Source organism: Trichomycterus rosablanca, chromosome 1 (genome assembly GCF_030014385.1).
Source record: "Trichomycterus rosablanca isolate fTriRos1 chromosome 1, fTriRos1.hap1, whole genome shotgun sequence".
Taxonomy (NCBI): Eukaryota; Metazoa; Chordata; class Actinopteri; order Siluriformes; family Trichomycteridae; genus Trichomycterus; species Trichomycterus rosablanca.
Genome location: NC_085988.1, coordinates 67,621,583 through 67,642,237, shown reverse-complemented (window position 1 = coordinate 67,642,237; position 20,655 = coordinate 67,621,583). Strand labels below are relative to the sequence as shown.

The window sequence follows — 20,655 nt, the reverse complement described above, 5'->3', positions numbered from 1 at the left end:
CCTGTTAAAGTCTGGCCATGTGAGACTGGAGAAAATGTTGGGAGAACATTCCAACCCAGCACCAGGCATATCTAGGTAGTTTAAGATAAAAGTACCTAATAAGGCAGCCTGTCTCCTGCAGGCAGGTCACAGAGATATGTGGTCTAATCTAGGTGTAGAAACTCACTCCATGCTGACCACATGCTGGCAGAGATGAATGTGCTGATAAAAGGATGGCCGCTGCTGATTTATCTCCACACATCTGCAGCATATTGGAAAGGCTTTTAGTGGAAGCCTGCAGACAGTCATCAAATGCAACAGTAGTCAACAGACTTATGTAACTTTGGTCTGGCTATCTTCTGCCGTATTTTTCCAAAGGTAATTTACTGCTGGAATTTTACTGCAGTAGACTAAAGTAATAGTACACAGCTGGCAAGCAGACCAAATGTTTTTTCTTTCTTTCTTTCTCCAGACAGTTCTAGACATACTGTATATTGTGGCAATCATTAAGCTTTTACAGGAGGAAAGTTAGGATTTGGCACAGGTATTGTAATGTTTTGACTTTGTATATAATGGTGTTTGATAATTCCTTCACTATCAGCAGTATAGTGTTTTTCGTTTCCTGTCTCTCCTGTGTACCACTTTGCAATAGATTTTGGAAAAGTTTCAGGCTGTTCAGACTACATCTGAATCGTATTAAATTGCATTCTGACTACTGTTTTCCATCATTCTAGGTGCATTACAGCCTGACTTAACAAATTTCTCCTTCTCCACATCTCTCCTCTCTCTCTTTTACTTACCTCCCTCCCCCCCCACTTTCTTCCTTCCTCATCCCCTCCGGAGACCGTAGGCCACACTCACCTCAGCTTGCAGCCTGAAACAGAGGGGGACAGAGTGAGGTAAGTTGAATTTTATTCATTAAACAAAAGGGTCTGCTGGGAAAACTTTCATGCTCAGGTGGATAATCTCTTTTTTTCTTACTTTCTGGAAGTTAATATCTAGGTCTGGTAGTTGCTTTTCGGAGAATAACTAATGCACATTTTAGTAGTGAGTTAACTTTATGCATTGTAGGAGAATGCACGTTGTATTTATGAGGTTGCATAGATTTGTTTAGCTAACTGTACATTTTTAAACATAGCTACTTTGGGTATTAGGATTAAAGTTGTGTGTTCAAATCTGCCAGAAATTGCAAATCTTAATAAAACAGATGATCTATGTAGTTTACCCTTTTATTGTTACATGTGGGAACATAGATGTGTGAAAATGTGCAACTGGTATTATCTGTATGTCTTAGGCAGGTATGGAGGGGTAATGATGCACACATTTTAAGTCATTTGCAGTGCAAAATAAAGCAGGATTCACATGCATGTAATGTACTTGTTGACAAATTGCAACTGGGCTCTGATATGCTAATAAAAACACAATTAAAAAAATCATTGTTTTTTTTATTTTCAAGTGTAATTTACTTGTTTTAAATAAGTACACTATTTCTAAAATGTCCAGTTTATCAAACATAGGTCAACTAGAAGATACAATTATTGAATGAGCTTTTACTCACAAACCCTGACTTGAATAAATGATAAAGAAGGAAAATACTAAAATGTTTGCAAGTATTGATCATAATTTAAACTTCCATTTTTTTGTACAAGATATTTTATTTTGAACAATAAAATTGCCTTTTTTTTCAGGCTGTTTTAGTGTTGGTGTCCACCAATTTTAAACTATTGTCACAGACGTTAAGTGGGGTGAAGATTAGGGAATCGTTTTGCCACTTTAATGCTACTTTAGAAATGTGCTTTGGGTTTTTATATACAAATTTATTTTCCAGCTTAAGCCTTTTGGGCAGATTGGAGCATTTTTATCCAAGATCTCTCCTGTTATTCATTCATTTTGTCACCAAATCTTACCTGATTTCTAGTGGCTGCTGCATTATACAATTCTACCACCTTGACTAATGTGGCTTGTTAAATTTATGCACATAGCCCTTAAAATCTGATTAGACCACAAGACTTTCTGCAAGTAAACGCTTTTTTGGTATTACAACTTGGATGTAATACCAAGCCCCATTTCCAAGTTGGGATGTTTTGTAGAACGCAGTTTATAGAAGAATCTCTGATTTGCTCATTTTTATGAATCCTTATTTAACTGATAAGAGTAGAAAGAAATATTTTCAATGTTTCCACTGATCAACTAAATTGTATTTTGTAAATATAAACATGCAGTATTTAGAATATGATGCTTGTAACACACTCCAAACAAGTTGAAACAGAGGCATGTTTACCCCTGTGTTCTATCACCTTTTGATTTTGGAACTGAGGACACTAATTGTTCTAGTTTTGTGGAATTTTTGTCCCTCTTTGCTTAATACAAGACTTTAGCTGCTCTACAGTCTATGGTTACTGTCCTCTGATTCTCTTCTTCATGTTGCACCAGGCATTTTTAATAGAAGACAGATCTGGCCTGCAGGCAGGCCAGTCAAACACATGCATTCTGTGTTTATGTTTGTAACACATTCAGAATGAGGCCTGGCATTATCTCACTGGAAATAATCATGAACTTTCCAGAAAAAGATAACACCTTGAAGCTTGTGTCTCTCTAAAATTCGAATATATGCATCTGTGTTAATGGTACCTTCATATGCGAGTCACCCATGCCATTTGCAGTGATGCACCCCCATACAATAACAAATTATGTCTTTTGCACCTTTCCCTGATAACAGTGTTCATATTTGTTGAACTGTAGACTAACCACAGCACATGTTTCCACTGTTTTGGACCCTCAGAGATAAAACTGTGCAGTGGTAGCTCAGTAGTTAAGGTACTGGACTAGTAACCAGGTTTTTGGTTTAAGCCCCCCCACCACCAAGTTGCCACTGTTGGGCCCCTGAGCAAGGCTGTTAACCCAGTTGCTCAAAACATGTTCAGTCATAATTGTAAATTGCTTTGGATATTAGCATCTGCTAAATGCTGCAAATATAAGTGTAACTCTAAGGTGTTTCTGCATAGAATTAATGTACTGCTTTCTCTTTGTGTAACACAGTTTTAGGTTGCATTTCATGACTATGTTAAGTAATAATTAAATAAGTTTTCTGAAGTACTCCCAAACCCGCGTAGCTATATTTATCACAGTACCATGATGGTTTCCAATGCAGTGCCATCTGAGAGGTCAAAGATCAATTCAGTTCTCCCAATTTTTAGTGCATCCAAGTTTTACCCAATTGTGTTATGCTTCCTCTCTACTGGTGCTGACCCCCGCCCAGATTGAGGAGAGTGAGACTGGCACACATCCCCTCAACTGCATCTTTTCACCTGCATGAGGCGAGTTCATATGCAGATCAGCTTTGTGTATGGAGAGCCACACCCTGAACTCATTATCCCTAAACTCTGTGCAGATGCCATCAATCAGCCAGCAGATGTCGTAATTGCATCAGTTATTAGGTCCCTTTTCAGCTTGTCCCACCCTAGCATGTTTTTACCGCTGCGTTACCTGAGCAGCTTTAGATTTCCTCAATTTTTTTCATAATATTCTCCTGAATTTTGGCATTATGTTTTGAGCCACTTTATCATCATTCTTTGGTGGGACTATCTTTTATACCCAATCATGATTCCTTTACCTGTTACCAATTTACCTGTTTTTTATGGAATGATGTAACTTGCACATCCTACAGTATAAATGTTACACTCTTATTTTGCCTCTGTGGAAACAGTGGACAGTTTGTTCTGCAGTCAGATGAGTTCACGTTTCAGCTTGTTTTTGGGAAAAGTGGACTTTGAGTTCTCAGTGCCAAATATGAAAAGGACCAGACTGTTATCAAGAAAAAGGGCAAAAGCCAACATCTGTCATAAGGATGCATCAGTCCCCAGAATGTCCAAGGTTATTTATGCATGACAATGCTAAGCCTCAATATGCACAAGCTACTACGAGAAGGCTTTATAGACACAGAGTGCATGTGCTTGACTGACCTGCCAGCAGTCCAGATCTGTGTTATATATATACAGTAAATGTATTTATATAGATTTTTATGCTAAGAATCTCCCATTCTACAACGATGTTCAGTTGGGTTAAGAGTTCTTCAAAACTCATTGTCAAGGAATCATTTTCAGATGATTTTTTAGAGGGGCCAAAATACATTCCACACACAACTGCACCACCACCAACAGCCTGAACTGTTGACACGGGGCAGTTTGAGTCTACGGTTTTACACTGTATAATCCAATTTCCGAGCAGATACCCAACCAGGATAGTTAGAGAGATTGAGAGAGATTGAGTTAGAGAGATAGATTAGAGTGAACTTGTGTCCACTGTAGCCTTAAATTCCAGTTCTTAGCTGATAGGAGTGGAACCCGATGTGGTCTTCCGCTGTTAAAACCCACCTGCCCCAAAACTTAAAATGATGTGTATGCACATCATGGTAATAATGAGTAGTTGTTTCTTTAGCTTGCCTGTCAACTAGAATCAGTCTAGCCATGTTTCTTACATTAACAAGGTTTTTCTGCCCACAGAACTGCCACTTTCTGGATGTTTTTGTTGTTTTTTTCTTAACACTGTACTCAAACTCAAAACACAAAACCAGACTGTCTGGCACAAACAACCATGTCATGGTCAAATTGACTTACATCACATTTTCCATCCTGATGTTTGATGTGAACATCTGACGCACATAACTGGCTGATTGAACAATTACATAATAGAGCAGATATAAATGTGTTCTTAGTAAAGCGGCTAGTAATTGTATATTTCTATGTAAATTAGATTTTTCTGTCATTAGATGATGTAAAATCATAAAAAATCTAACTGAACCTTTGTCTTTCCTGTTTTCAGGTTGTGTTTCACACTGTGTAGCAATGTTTTCTTTTTGGTCTGTCCTTTTGACTGGCCTGGTCAGTCTGTGCATTTGCCAACATTATGACTATGATTATGATCCTGCTCCACAGTCTATCATATCCTCACCCAATTGTGCCCAGGAGTGCGACTGTCCCATCAACTTTCCTAGTGCTATGTACTGTGACAATCGTAATCTGAAGGCTGTTCCTTTTGTCCCTACCGGAATAAAATACCTTTACCTGCAGAACAACCACATTGAAGAAATTAAAACGGGTGTTTTTGACAATGTCACTGACCTCCGATGGCTTGTCATTGACCACAACAACATTACCAGTGACAAGATCCAGTCAGGAACCATTGACAAGCTAACCAAACTTGAAAAGCTTATCTTCAGCCACAACAAGCTGACTAAACCTCCTAGCCCTCTTTCAAAGTCTTTGGATGAGATAAAAATGATTGGTAACCAGCTTACCACATTTCCCTCTGGCACCTTGTCTGGCATGAATAACCTCACCACCATCCACCTGTCTAAGAACCAACTGACATCGGAAGGCATATCTGGAGCCTTTAAAGGACTGAAGTCCCTGATTCTACTGGATCTGAGTGAGAACAAACTGAAAAAGCTTCCAGCTTTGCCTCCTGCTCTGCTGATGCTCTATGCTGACAACAATGAAATTGACAGCATCCCCAATGGCTACCTGGCTAAACTGCCTGAACTGCAGTACCTGCGTGTCTCTCACAACAAGCTGAAAGATGCAGGTATTCCAGCAGGTGTGTTCAATGTCACCTCTCTTCTGGAATTGGACCTGTCCTTCAACAAGCTCAAGTCTATACCTGAAGTTAATGAAGCACTTGAGCACTTGTACCTGCAAGTCAATGAAATTGCCGGTGAGTGCCTAGGTTGCCTTTTTTTCCCTTAGTGCTGCTTTGTGTTTATTGCCTTCGCTGTATAACTGTGTAGTCCATGTTTTCTGATTAGTTTTTTTTTTCCTACAGATTTTAAGCTGGAAAACATCTGCAAGTTCATCTCCCCTGTAAACTTCTCCAGACTGAAGACTCTGCGTCTGGATGGGAACAATATTACTGAAAAAAACATGCCTTATGATGCAAACAACTGTCTCCGTCAGGCCTCTGAAATCATTTTTGACTAGGGAAATTACATAAAAGCTAAAGTGCAGGGTCACTGCTTTATCTGTCGCTTTATCAATGATTTATTTGACTTTTGATTTCCATCTTGAAGGTTACTGAGGATCTGAGTACCAGACAAACATGATAATATTTATGCCAGTATAGCCTTAAATAACCAAATATGTCTTGGTTATATTTATTTAAAGTGGCGTATTTACTGAGATATAGATCTGCACATGTTTGCACCACAGTAAAAGAAAAGTCATACTAAAACATATACCAAGTACTACTTCTAAAGTCTTGAAAAATCAATAACGGTACACAAAATACCAGTTATATTGTATTAGGAGCACATTTATTGAAGTTATGTAGACCTAGTGTGTTAGTAAAGACACAATACACTTGTTATGTGTCTTTATGTATCTTATTTTGACGCAAGCAGACACAACAAACAGTCCTACATTTACTATTTATATGTATCAAACTGAATAGATCCCTATTTGATATTAAAGCTGTTGTATAAATTGTCTAAATGCTGGCAACACTACTACTTACTACTACTTACTTATTACTAACACATAATATTATTAAGCCTTTAGCTTTAGTGTAATCTCTGCACTCTATATCCTTTAGTATGACTTATGTACTATCATATATGTTTTACATATCTAGAAAATACAGGAAAATACAGTGTTGCTAAATGGTCTTAAGCATTAATACGAATATATACCAGATAATTAGGAAGACTGGTAATGTCATGGTGTAACTTAGAAGTGTATTATATTTAAACTGTGAATGTAGTTTCATGACAGAATAAGACCAGCCTATTGCAAAACTGGTAATGTACTACATTTTAAATAACTTGCATGATATTATTCTTACACTCTTTAAGAAATTATATAGACTTTTTCTACCTTTCATACTCGTGCATCTATATCTGCTTGCAGTACATCGGTACAATTTTAACAATTGAAAAATGGAAAAATGCAGATTTATTTGACGGAACAATAACTTTTGAAAGCAAATAAATCCTGTTCCCTAAATATATTATAAAATTCAATTTCATGTGACAGATGCAGTATGTATCCTATGTCCGCTACCTTGTTAAAATGTCTAAAGTTAAGTTAAAAGGTTTACAAATATGAACACCATTTCCAAAAAGTTGGGACAACAAATAAAATGCAATAAAAACAAGAATTTGGAATCTGTCAATTTTCTTGAGCCTTTATTTAACTGATAAAGTACAAATGTTTTTTTTAATATATTTTGTAAATATAAACAAATGTAGAATGTCATCCCTGCAACACACTTAAAAGTCTGGACAGAAGCTACATGTTACCATGTTTAGCACTCCTATTATTATTTTTTTCATTCATCAAATTCAGATTTTTGCAGTTTTGCTAGTGGATTTTTTCCCCCATTCTTGCTTGATACAGAACTTCAGTTTCTCAACAGTCTGTGGTCACTGTTGTCACATCTTCATGATGTGCCACGCAAGCACATGCACTTTGTGAAACGAAGCCACACTGTTACAGCATGTGCCTAACAAGGCCTGGAATTGGTCGGGCCCAGGGAACTTGTGTTTCTGCATATAGTTGATGTATAGCTTTCTTTTTATGTAGTAGATTTTAAAATTGCATTTTTTTTTATGCAGTGGTGGACTGTGTTAAGTGACAACAGTTTTCCAAAGTACAGTAGAGGCCATTCATCACAGTAGCATTTACCAATACTATTGTTTATGCTCCCACACTAATTTTTAGAAGATGAGTTCTGTTGCTTTGTCAAAGATGGTTACATATCACTTTTAAAAGTTGAAAAAATAAAGGTCAAGGATAATGTCATCAGTTTGTATGTCCCCTCTTTCACAGTAATTAATTACATTTCATTAATACCAAGTCAAAAAATCTTACCAGTAATTAGTGTTGTCCACATACTTTTTATATTTTCACATGACCTTTCCAGTGGACCACTGGATGGCCCTTTTCATGTATTTATTCATGGTTTCTTCCTCATGACGCAGCTGGCTTCATTAATAACAGGACAGGCCATCACTGAGGCTCCAGATGTAGCCCTGCACCTACTAAAATTAAAAATAATTTCAATATGCCCAAAGCTTAACAAAGGTAGCCACACAATGAGGAAGAAACTGTGATTAAATACACATAAAAAGTTTTCTTTTTTTCCTTATCAGGTCAGAATGCCCAAGCCACATGACCAAGGCGTGAATCCCGAAGACAAAAGAGAGGTATGAAGTGAAGTAGAGTTCAAGTAGAGTTTAAGATACATCTTAGTGCATATAATTAATAAAGCATAATCAAAGCAAATAGGATGAACCTGACCACAGCAAAATATGTTTAGAGTGCCAGAGGGTCTAAATACATGTGTAAATAAGACAAGTTTTTTCATTTTTAGTTAATTCTTGAAAAATTCAAAATATATGCCTTAAGTTTCACTGGATTGATGGATTGAAGTAGATCCATTACTTTTCTTAAAATTTAATCCACAACAATATGAAGAGTGCAAAAATTAATGGAATCTGAATACTTTTTTAATCTGCTCAATATAAGTTAATTCTAAATTTAACGGCTGCAATGTTCTACAAAGTTGTGACAGTTGTTTAAGTTGTGCAAGTAAAGATTTTACCTTTCCTTGTTTAATATAACACTTTATTTGCTTAACAGCCTAGGGCCTCCATTGTCATATATTATGCGTCATAATATGCCAAATATTTTTAACAGGAAACTAATCTGGACGGTAGTTAGGCTTGTCTAGCACCTGTCTAGATGGTAGCATTCATACTCTAACAAACAGTGGCAGATAAGTTTAAACCCCTGGAGTTTGCCAGCCTTTCTAGATGGTGGTACATGGATGCATCTAACAAGCCTACACCGATCAGCCATAAAATTAAAACCACCTCCTTGTTTCTACACTCACTGTCCATTTTATCAGCTCCACTTACTATACTGTATAGAAGCACTTTGTAGTTCTACAATTACTGACTGTAGTCCATCTGTTTCTCTGCATACTTTGTTAGCCCCCTTTCACCCTGTTTTTAATGGTCAGGACCCCCGCAGGACCACCACAGAGCAGGTATTATTTGGGTAGTGGATTATTCTCAGCACTGCATTGGCGCTGACATGGTGGTGGTGTGTTAGTGTGTGTGGTGCTGGTATGGATCAGACACTGCTGCACTGAAGGAGTTTTTAAACACCTCACTGTCACTGCTGGACTGAGAATAGTCCACCAACCAAAAATATATCCATCCACAGCGCCCTGTGGGCAGCGTCCTGTGACCACTGATGAAGGTCTAGAAGATGACCAACTCAAACAGCAGCAATAGATGAGCGATCGGCCCTGACTTTACATCTACAAGGTGGACCAACAAGGTAGGAGTGTCTAATAGAGTGGACAGTGAGTGGACATGGTATTTAAAAACTCCAACAGCGCTGCTGTGTCTGATCCACTCACACCACCACCATGTCAGTGTCACTGCAGTGCTGAGAATTATCCACCACCTAAATAATACCTGCTCTGTAGTGGTACTGGGAGAGTCCTTACCATTGAAGAACAGCCTGAAAGGGGGATAACAAAGTATGCAGAGAAACAGATGGACTACAGTCAGTAATTGTAGAACTACAAAGTGCTTCTATATGTTAAGTGAAGCCGATAAAATGGACAATGTGTGTAGAAACAAGGAGGTGGTTTTAATGTTATGGCTGATCGGTGTATTTGTAGATGTATGAACAAAATGTTTTTTTTTTAAGTAATTAAAATAAATCCAGAAGCATATCGGATTACAATGCCATCATGCATTGATTAGCATTGTTTTGAACTGTTGGACAACTGGCAAACCTCGACTTATCCTTGCTGGTAAACAACTGAGCCTTTTCCCAAACCTCTCAGTCTTTGCCAAGTTTCCAGCTTGTTGGAACATACATGTGTAGCAAACATATTTTTTCATGGTGTGAGAAGTGTTAATAAAGACAAAAATATTCTTAAACTTCTGCATTGTGCATTTTTATGTAGGCAGCTGAGAAGTGGTTAGGTTCCACATTAATGTTTTCTTTTGTGAAACTGAAAGAGAGAGCGATGTGTATATTCTAGAGGAGGTGATCCAAAAGTGCTGAGCTAGCACAGAATCATGTGGTATTAACATAACCCACCAACAAAGAATACCTCATCCAGGACCTGGATCTGATCAGGATTTGGGGCATGTGTTTCTTTTTAAACAGTATATGCAAAAGCCAGAGTTTGTCTCCACAGACATGCTGAAAACTTGAAAATGTTTTTATGTATGGCAAAATCTTTAAGGGTTTGAAAGTTTTAGCTTTAAAGATAATAATATTCCAATAAAGTTCATAATGTTAATACAGTGCTTGAATAAAAATCTGGAATACAAATATATACTGTAACTGTGAACCCTAACTCCCACCAACATGTAGTCAGTGGATTAGAGATTGGTGCAGGACAGGAACACACCCTGGACAGAGTCCCAACCTTTCGCAGTTCAACACCCACTCCCCCATACATTTACACTAACATCTACTAGCAAATTAGAGCAACCATTTGAACTTCTATATGTTCTTGAAAGGCGACCCCCATGAGTTCTGGGGACTTTTTTTCTATCCTTAAATTTGGTTACTGTCTGTCAGGAGTTTTATAGCTTTTTAACATGTTCTCATGGGTTTTCTTCAGGAACTTAATTTTCCTGTCAGTGTTTATGGTGCCACCATGCCAACTTCAGCCCTGCACCAGGATAAATGGTTAGTACACATGAATGAATGAACACACGAATGGAAGATGGAAGATATAAGGAACAGGTGTAGTGGGACAGTAATGATTGGCTATTTATGCCTAAGCAAAAAAAGTAATGACTGTTCTCTAGATCAAACTTTTTCTTGGTCCAGGACTAACAGAAAAACCTCACAGAGAGCCCATTGTGTATCTGGACCCTGTGGATCCCTACATGAAAGCAGCTCATGTCGTACTTTCACCTCAGGAAAAGGAAGACAAATATCATATGCTTTAATTTCATTAAATTATTCATTGTATAAAAAAAAGCTCATAGTTGAGGGTGAAATCTACTAAAGGCTGCATTTATGTGTTTTTTTGTTTCCGCAGCAGGTTCTTCCTTTGTGTGTTTGTTTAAGTGTGTTAGTGTGTCATGGTTGAGTGTGGGGTGGGTGCTACAGCACCTACAAATGTGTCCAAAACAAATCTCCCCTCTCAGCTTGGTCTCAGTGCCTACCTTTACTCACACACACTGCAGGTAAAGCACACAGCACACGTGCACACACACCCCACACATTCCCACACACTATACAGTATACAAATACACACGTGTTCACACACATACCCTTTCTCAAAGCTTCTGTGAGTGGCCTATTAGATTGGTCAGGCCCTGTGCATGTCCAAGCTGAAGAGCAGGACCATTTGGCAAAATAGGAGACTGAGGTAAGTATTCTGTTGACTTATTTTCATTTAAACAGCTTTTAAACTTCTGTAAACCTTGCATGCATCTGTTCTGCTGTGAACATAAACATTAATTTGACTAATTAACTTGTTTTAATTCAATAAATGTATTATTTTTTCATTTTTTTATTTATTTGTGTTTGATTGCTGGATTGGAGACAGTAGTCGTATTAACTCTTTTTTGTGTTGTGATTTGTGTGTGAATGGTTCAATTCAATGTAATGTTAACATGATGCACAAGGCAGTTGCTAGGTGGTCTATCTATCTATCTATCTATCTATCTATCTATCTATCTATCTATCTATCTATCTATCTATCTATCTATCTATCTATCTATCTATCTATCTATCTATCTATCTATCTATCTATCTATCTATCTGCCTGCCTGCCTGCCTGCCTGCCTACCCACATTTCTATCTATCTATCTATCTATCTATCTATCTATCTATCTATCTATCTATCTATCTATCTATCTATCTATCTATCTATCTATCTATCTATCTATCTACCTACCTACCTACCTACCTACATATCTATCTATCTATCTATCTTTAAAATGTATATTTGTTTCAATTGTTTATATTATAAATAATTCAAAACATAATCATCTAAACAATAGAAAATTTGAAACTTTGGGTGTCTTTACTCTCTATTACTATTATATGTCACTGCCATAAGATTATCATAAACCTATCATGATGTCCTATTCTGTGATACATGGCCACATTAGATATTATATTAGATACTATAACAGTTAAATGTGACCAGAATTGCTGTAACAGATATTATAACATCACATATTATAAAAGCTGTCATGACAATTAGTGGTAGGAACATAACAATGTTATGATATCTGACATTGACTTCTAATCGACCATCAAACAATAATCACAGCATAGGACATCTAATATAAAAAAGTGTATGATGTTTTGTCAGTGTTATGTTAGTTTACTAAAATGCATATTTCATTTAACTGTAAGCATTTAGTAATTAAAGTAATTATAGTCATTAATTATATGACTATAAATATTAAATATATCACTATAAATATGTATTAACAAATTAAATACATGCCCAAATTTATAAATAGATGGCATGCTTATAAAATTTCAACGGCTGGTATTACAGCCATTAAAGCTGAAATTATATAATCAATGAATATGTAGAACCCTTAACCAAGAGCCTAAAGCCAAGGAAAACACACACACACACACACACACACTCACACACACTCACACACACCCCTACACACAAGCTCTACACACACTGATGGAGTGTATAACAGCCCGGCTCTGTGTGAATCATAGTCCCTCTTTCAGTATTAATGCTGAGTTTGAAGCTGTCAGATACAGGATACAGAAAGGCCTTACTGAAGATGCTTTCTGCCAAATCTTAAATTAAGATTAAGCTTTTACCTATCATGAAAACCCAAGCTACATTATACATTTTACAAATGCACCAACTCAGAGCCTAACCAAGCAAATCCAGATAATATAATACAAACTGTTAAATTATATGTACAATTAATAAAGTCTAGTGTATTATGTGTTTCTAATGTAGGGAAACAGAAATTTGTTTAAAATGAACTTCAATAGCTGTGCATGCTGTTTTACAATATAGGTATGTACAGCTTGTGTTGTATATTAGTATACAGTATATGTAGGTCTCTGAGCAGATCACTGGAGTCTCTTAAAGCCAATTTTTTCTTCACACTTTTATAAACCTTGCTTTGTACACAGCAGCACGGTCATGCTGAAACAGGAAAGGGCCTTCCCTAAATTATTTACATATGCATATACATGTACGTGTGTGTGTGTGTGTGTGTGTGTGTGTGTGTGTGTGTGTTTTACAGCAAAATATAAGGTCCCTCAGAGTTTTTTCCCACTACCATCCTGTCCACAACTCCTGGTGGAATTTAGAGCCTAGACGCTGAGACAGGTTGGGATATATGCTCATAAAGAAGCTCTGTTACAGCTTTCTCTCACACACATTTTTCTCTCCATCTCACCTTGAGGACCAAAATCTTGTCCACATCCACACTGTATGATCTATCTGTTCACCCTTTTCTACATGATTCTTTTTACTTTCTATTTAGCTAAATCAAACTGCTTATAGTAAGAAATTCTGCTCACTCCAACTGTTTATTTTAGTAATTCAACGACTTTTTATTTTGTTTGAACAGTTAGCCATTCTAAGTTTATACTACAATAGTTGATTCATTCATTCATGCTTATTAATCATTTCATTCTGATTAAGGAGGCACAGTGGGTTCAGTTCCCACCAGGAAACACTGGGCTCAAAGAAGAAATACACACTGGGCATGGGGTCAATCCTTCTTATTGTATCTTACTTACCTGTACACTCACCTACACCTAGGGTCAATTTTAATTAACCAGTTGATGGAATGTTTTGGGGAGGGGGAAGAAAATCAAAACCCATAGTAAATCTATTTAGACACAAACACAAAATAAGAGAACACAAAAATACAGATAACGACCAGCGACAAAGATCAAACCTATGGCTCAGACGCCCTATGCTACCATGCTGCTTTAAATAGTACAATAAAATTATACTTTTCTGACAAGCTGTTTTGGCTACTATGCACAAGTGTACAGGGTTTCACTGGTAACAATTCTCAATGTAGGCTGCACCCCAAATGACTTATTATTGATTAAATTCATATACTACAAAGAGTACAAAATAATGACTTCTACATCCTTAATAAATAAGTATATAGCCAATGTGAAATAATTTAGAATTTGCCCTGTCTGAAAGGTTTTTATGCTTTAGTGGTTACACAATACTTGAGAATTTAGGTTATTATGGCTTATTGACAACATATCAAAAAGTAGCAGTACAATAGGTAAAGCTTTTGTAATCCTGTTTCTTTCCTCTCAGTGTAGATATTACTAATTCCCACCCATTAACTGAGTCCCTAACTCACTACAGCCACCAATCTGAAAGTTTAAGGTTAGCATGTATTTAATTTAAGAAACATATGCTGACCCATCTTTTAACCATATCTAGTTATGCAATGTTATATGTGTGTAGTTATGTATTTGGGCACCGGATCATGAGGTGTCTTTGATCTTGTAGTGTGGGAATACAATGGTATTAACATAGAGTGACCTCTATGTGATCTTTTTCTCTCTTCTGATAAGGCTTCTCACAAGACTTTGAAGAATGTTTGTTGGAATTTGTACCCATTCAGTCAAAAAAGCAGTTGTATGGCTGGGCACTAATGTTGGTCAAGAAAGCCAACCAAGCAAACCAATTTTAAACCAGGTTTTCACAGTTGAAACAGGAAAGGGCCTTCCCTAAACTTCACTAAAGAATATAATTTCCTTCATATAATTAATTTATATAAATAATGTTAGCAACTGTTGTGGCTGAACACATAAATTTAATAATTAGAACAGATGCCCCAATGATATACATTATATACCAATACAAGTTTTTATTTGTTGTTTTCTATGCAGGCTAATAGCTCATTGTACTCTGAAACTAAAACATAGAACACAAACCAAAATAAAATATGCAACCATTTTATTAAACTAACTTTAGTCTAACTTTTTTTGTAGACACACTCTAAGCATTCCTTTCACAATAGAAATCAAATATTCAGAAATATTCACATATTTAGAAAGTTCTTTCAAACACTGCTGTAGAAGTTCCCACAACTGTGCTGCACTTTTAGCTTTCTTTGCTTTAAATCCTTAGTCCAGTTCACCCCAAACCAAATTGATGGGATTTAAATTTCTGACATGTTTTGGGTCATTGCCCTGCTGTAGGATGAGGATGAGAATTTCTGTTGCACCCTTACAGTGGGAGCCTAGTGGGTAGGGCTTGGGCTATCAACTGAAAGGTTGAGAGTTTGAATCCTAGCTCTGCCATGCAGCCACTGTCGGGCCCTTGAGCAAGGCCCTTAACCCCTTTCTGCTCCAGGGGCACTGTACAATGGCTGACCCTGCGCTCTGACCCCAGCTTCCAAACAAGCTGGGATATGCGAAAAAAGAATTTTGTTGTACTGTACGTCTGTATATGTATATATGACAAATAAAGGCATTCTATTCTTCTAATGGGTCAGGATTACATCACTCTGTGCAAATGTATAACTCTGGATCCAGCAAATCCAGCCTCAGACCATCACACTCTCTACTCCATATGTGCCTGGCACTGAGAAATCCTCCATTTGCCTTCTTTGCTACATATAAAATCCCTGTGTGATAAACAAAAATTTCTCATTTCAATTCATCAGTCCATGAGATCTTCTTTTAGTCTTCAGAAGTTTCAGTGACAAAGTCAAGTCTCTTTTTCTTTTTGTCATCTTAAAAATGGCTTTCTTCCTGTCTCTCAGACATTTCAAGCAGCTTCAGCAGCTCAACGTCTTTGAGATGAATCTGACATTTGCTTACTTTAACCAGTGTTAAGCTGTGCTCGAAGTTGCTGCCCTGTGTGCTGCCTGTTACACTAGCTTTTAACACGTAGGAACTCTTATGACAAAACATAAATAATTACCAAAACAAATTAAGTGATCTCAAATCTTTGAAATATGCATATACATATTTAACAGTTTATAGGTATTTCACCCTGAGAAGCATGCACATTTGTCCTTTGTACAAAACATTAATTTCCTTGAGTCTTACCCTTTCCAGTACAGCGTAGGCTCTGACGACTGTGATAATGTTAATTTGATCTACTTATAAGAAGCTTGTTAAGTTAATACATTTACATCCAATGTTCATATATTATAGTATGGCTATACCAAATACCAATTTTACCTTACATTGTTGCAAATTGTTGACTTTTGGTCTCAGATTTTATATGCTTTTGTTTTGTATTGTTACAGAGGTCATGTTTTTGTGGGAAACATGAAAATGTTGTGTTTGAAGTTTTGTACACCCAGTTGGAATGATAATTAATCAATGCGATTTAAAAGTGGCACTGATCCAAATTTGTTGGAAAGTACAAAAAGTATTGGGGAGTGCTAAAAGTGCTATATTACCTCTGATTTCAAGTTATTTACCCAAAATGTATATAAATTGTTAGTCTGCTTACTTATTTAGCTCTCTGACTCTTAACAGGTAAAAAACGATGATGCTCTGCAGGTTGGTTTTGGGATTTCTGGTCTTGACTGTGGTGCTGGCCTCTCCCACAAGATACACAAGGCAATCAGAACTAGACAACTATGAGGACACAGACAGCCCAGATATTGAATACTACGATGAGCTGACCACTGATGAACCTGAGGTGAGAAAACTGAATTTGCTTATGATTTATAAAGGCATTTAGGCTTATGTTTTATCTGTTTGTATGAAGCATTGAAAAACAGACAGCAATGTTTGAACTGCTAGTGTAAAACCTACCGATTTTCTAGCAGTGAAGCCTTGCTATTTTCATTGGATGTTTAGCTAGGGTAGATTTTATTGTATCTATTATAATTGTGTGGAGTAAAAATACAAATTGTTTAGCTGTAGGTAGATAAATAGTTAAAGTTTTAAAAATACAAATGACATCACATATAATAATAAAAATAATAATAATAATAATAATAATAATAATAATGTCAGAAAATTGTTATATAGCTAATCGCTAAGCTAATAGCCAATCCAAAGCTACAAATGACCCAACCCAGTAATGATAAAAATTAATAGAGAAAGCAAGCAGGACTCAGATTGCTGTAAAAAAATAGCAGTTTTTACTGAACGAAGAGTCCCCTGGACAGAAGGTTTTTTTTCCTGAGATGGCATTCAACACATACACACAAACACACAACCATTCCAACACACCAAAGTGGCCACAGGTGAGTGAATGCTGCCACTCAAGTGGTCCAATATTTTTCCCAGACAAGAGCTCTTCTCTGCCTATCTCAGTTTCTCTCTTTCTCTGTTTTATATCTCTCTCTCATTCAAGGTCACTTGAGAGGAAAAAAGACTTTTTCTTGTCTGCTGCTCTTCAAAGTGAGCATGGAGAAGCTCCTTAATCTTGCCCACATTACACTTGCAAACGTGTATGAGTCTGCAAGACAAGGTGGCAGGAAAATGCCACCTTGGTGGTCACAGGCATTTGTCAAAAGTAATTATAATGATGTTGATTTGTTACACTACACTATTCTGAATGCATTAAGTAATGTATTCATAAATTAAAGAATTAACCTTTTAAAAGGGCCAGTAAAATGTATTAGTTTTTTTGTGTCAGTTAGTTGATAGAGAGTTTGTTGAGAGATGTTACTCATAGGTGATGAATCCTCTGCCCAAAAAGCTTTTTGAGTGTGTTGCATAAAATTATATTTATAAAATATTACTGGAAACAATTGAATAAAAGTTCAATAGACTCAACAAATCACAGATCTCACAACTTTTCTGGAAATGGGCTTTAACCTGTCTGTTTGGACTGAAATCGATGTGCCAGTTGATCCAAGTTCAGTGGTGTTGGCAGTTCATCCATACCAAACTTGTCAAACCAGGTATTTATTATAGCTTTGTGGAAAGAAGCACAGAAGAAGCGATAAAATATAACTGATTTTATACAACTGTTAGCTAAAGGTGAAGCTGAAACAGCTGAAATCAATAAAGTGTTTATACTTTTGCCCATACGTTTATTAAAATACATTTTAACAGCACATTTTGTGAAACATAATTTCATTTATTAAAGAAACAAAGTTATCAACCATGCTGATCACCTCTGTAAAAACTAATTGCCCTATTCAACCTAATTTAAATGGTTGGCAGATTTAGTCAAGCGACAAGGCTGAGTTTAATTTCAATCAGCCTCATAGATGAAAATTCTCACTTATTCTGAATGTACCATCAAAGTCAAGCAGTCACCTTTAAGTTTATTTGGAAAAACTGTCCCATTACTTAAAGAAAATTCCAGAAGAACTAAGAAAAAAAGTTTGGGTAAAAAGTCACTTTAAAAGTCATTTTAAAGGCTCTAGGGCTTCATTACACCACAGTTAAAGCCATTAGCTCCTAAAGGGGAACTCTGAACAGTGTTGAATGAAGCCAGGGGAGGCCAGCCTGCCAAAATTCCATAGGACTCAGCAACATATCATCCAAAAGTTCCCATAGAAAAACATGTAGAAATTATACCAAACATGCTAGAAAGTCTAAGCTTTAAAAACTGCTTATTGTTATTTATTTTAGGCTATAAATTATCTGGTGTTGTAAATAAAATATGAATCATTTTACACCTGCCAGCACCTATGGGTAGCTTAGAATGGTAAAGTTAATCAATTTCTTTTATGATACATATACTTTGTTAATTCCTTTAAGTGTCTAAATCATGAATTTATTTACAGGAAAATACTAGTGAAATCTGTCACTGTACAGCAAATCACTTTTAATTCTATGACTCATACTGACCTGGCACATGTTTTATCCATTACTCATATCAATAGTTTTTTCATTTCTAAGTGAAATGCATTTGTTTTACTTGAAGTATAAGGATTATATTACACCATATAAAATTACTTTGTGTCCATGTGTATGTTGGCTCTGGATTTTAAAGTTGATTTGTATGCTTTTCTGTTATTTTAACTGATTATACACCGATCAGCCATAACATTAAAACCACCTCCTTGTTACTACACACACTGTCCATTTTATCTGCGTCACTTACCATATAGGGGCACTTTGTAGTTCTACAATTACTGACTGTAGTCCATCTGTTTCTCTGCATGCTTTGTTAGCCCCCTTTCATGCTGTTCTTCAATGGTCAGGACCCCCACAGGACCACTACAGAGTAGGTATTATTTGGGTGGTGGGTCATTCTCAGCACTGCAGTGACAGTAACATGGTGGTGGTGTGTTAGTGTGTGTTGTGCTGGTATGAGTGAATAAGACACAGCAGTGCTGATTGAGTTTTTAAACACCTCACTGTCACTGCTGGACTGAGAAGAGTCCACCAACCAGTGGCGGCTCGTTCCTTAGGGCGATCGGGCAACGCACCACCAAAGGGCAAAAGGAAATAAATGTTTCTATCACAGCTATGACTGTTCTGGTCTTGCATCTGAATATCGTAGTCCAATCAGCGTCGCGTTGTGTTCCATACAGTACCGCCACTTTTGGAGCGATTTCAGTCTGACTGATTGCTCTCATACATTCTTATGTTAAGGTTCTTTTTTTCGAACTGCAGGCGCTGCAATACAATCTGAATGGGTTCCGGGAGGGCTCGCACTTACGTTCTTGCGTCACACGTAACCTGGTGTCGTGATCTCATCACCATTACCTCAGTTCGGAGCAACTCCATCGTGTCATTAAGGGAAATGCCATGAACGGGTCACCTTGGCCATCATCGCAACAATTGCCCCAAGAGATTTGGCAGGTGCCGCCACTGCCACCAACCAAAAATATCCAGCCTGATGAAGGTCTAGAAGATGACCAATTCAAACAGCAGCAATAGATGAGCGATCGTCTCTGACTTTACATCTACAAGGTGGACCAACTAGGTAGGAGTGTCTAATAGAGTGGACAGTGAGTGGACACGATATTTTAAAAATCCAGCAGTGCTGCAGTGTCTGATCCACTCACACCAGCATAACACACACTAAAACAACCACCACCATGTCATTGTCACTGCAGTGCTGAGAATCATCAAGCACCTAAATAATACCTGCTCTGTGGTGGTCATGTGGGGCTCCTGAGTCCGGACCATTAAAGAACAGGATAAAAGCAGTATGTAAAAGTATAAGTATAATTAAGTATAAGCAGTAAAAGTATGTAGAGAAATAGATGGACTACAGTCAGTAATTGTAGAGCTACAAAGTGCTTCTATATGATAAGAGGAGCTGATCAAATGGACAGTGAGTGTAGAAACAAGGAGGTGGTTTTAATGTTATGGCTGATCAGTGTATGTGGAAGGCTGGTGCTCAGGGGTTGGAGTGTACAGCAAGCATCAAGTCAAACTTATTTAAGCGTTATCTTTGTTGTTTGTCACCTTTTCTTAATGGCAGCAATGTTGAGCTTACTTTAACTTCTGAACTCTTTAAAAGATCATCAATAGTGTGTGTTTAATGTGATCTCTAGTTATGCTTTTTCTCTAGAGGCAGAATTAAATGTGCATAATTAAATAGAGCTGTGTCTTTCATAGATAAATGCATAACCTGTGCAATAAACCTTATCCAAATAAAACATATAGAAAATTGTGCAGAAATATTTCTCCTCCATTGATGTCTTGGTCCCGTACGGACCATTAACGTTTTGGTGACAAAACCAGCTTGAGCATGACGTGTCCCACTGAGAGAATGTGGTTT

General features: G+C 37.0%; 1 protein-coding gene across 1 annotated transcript; it reads left to right on the top strand.

The window, feature by feature from the left end:
* The first annotated feature begins 295 nt into the window (after positions 1–295).
* On the top strand, positions 296–6,512 carry lum (lumican). Its single transcript, XM_063005607.1, has 5 exons — positions 296–357; positions 452–523; positions 714–878; positions 4,801–5,691; positions 5,800–6,512. The coding sequence occupies exons 4-5, from the start codon at positions 4,824–4,826 to the stop codon at positions 5,952–5,954; spliced, it is 1,023 nt and encodes a 340-aa protein (XP_062861677.1). The 5' UTR covers positions 296–357; positions 452–523; positions 714–878; positions 4,801–4,823; the 3' UTR covers positions 5,955–6,512.
* The last annotated feature ends 14,143 nt before the right edge of the window (positions 6,513–20,655 follow it).

Excerpts from the sequence above, each read along its gene's own strand:
- lum (XM_063005607.1), top strand. The coding sequence starts at position 4,824 with ATGTTTTCTTTTTGGTCTGTCCTTTTGACTGGCCTGGTCAGTCTGTGC. Across the intron at positions 5,692-5,799 it reads GCAAGTCAATGAAATTGCCG|ATTTTAAGCTGGAAAACATC; the intron begins GTGAGTGCCTAG and ends TTTTTCCTACAG.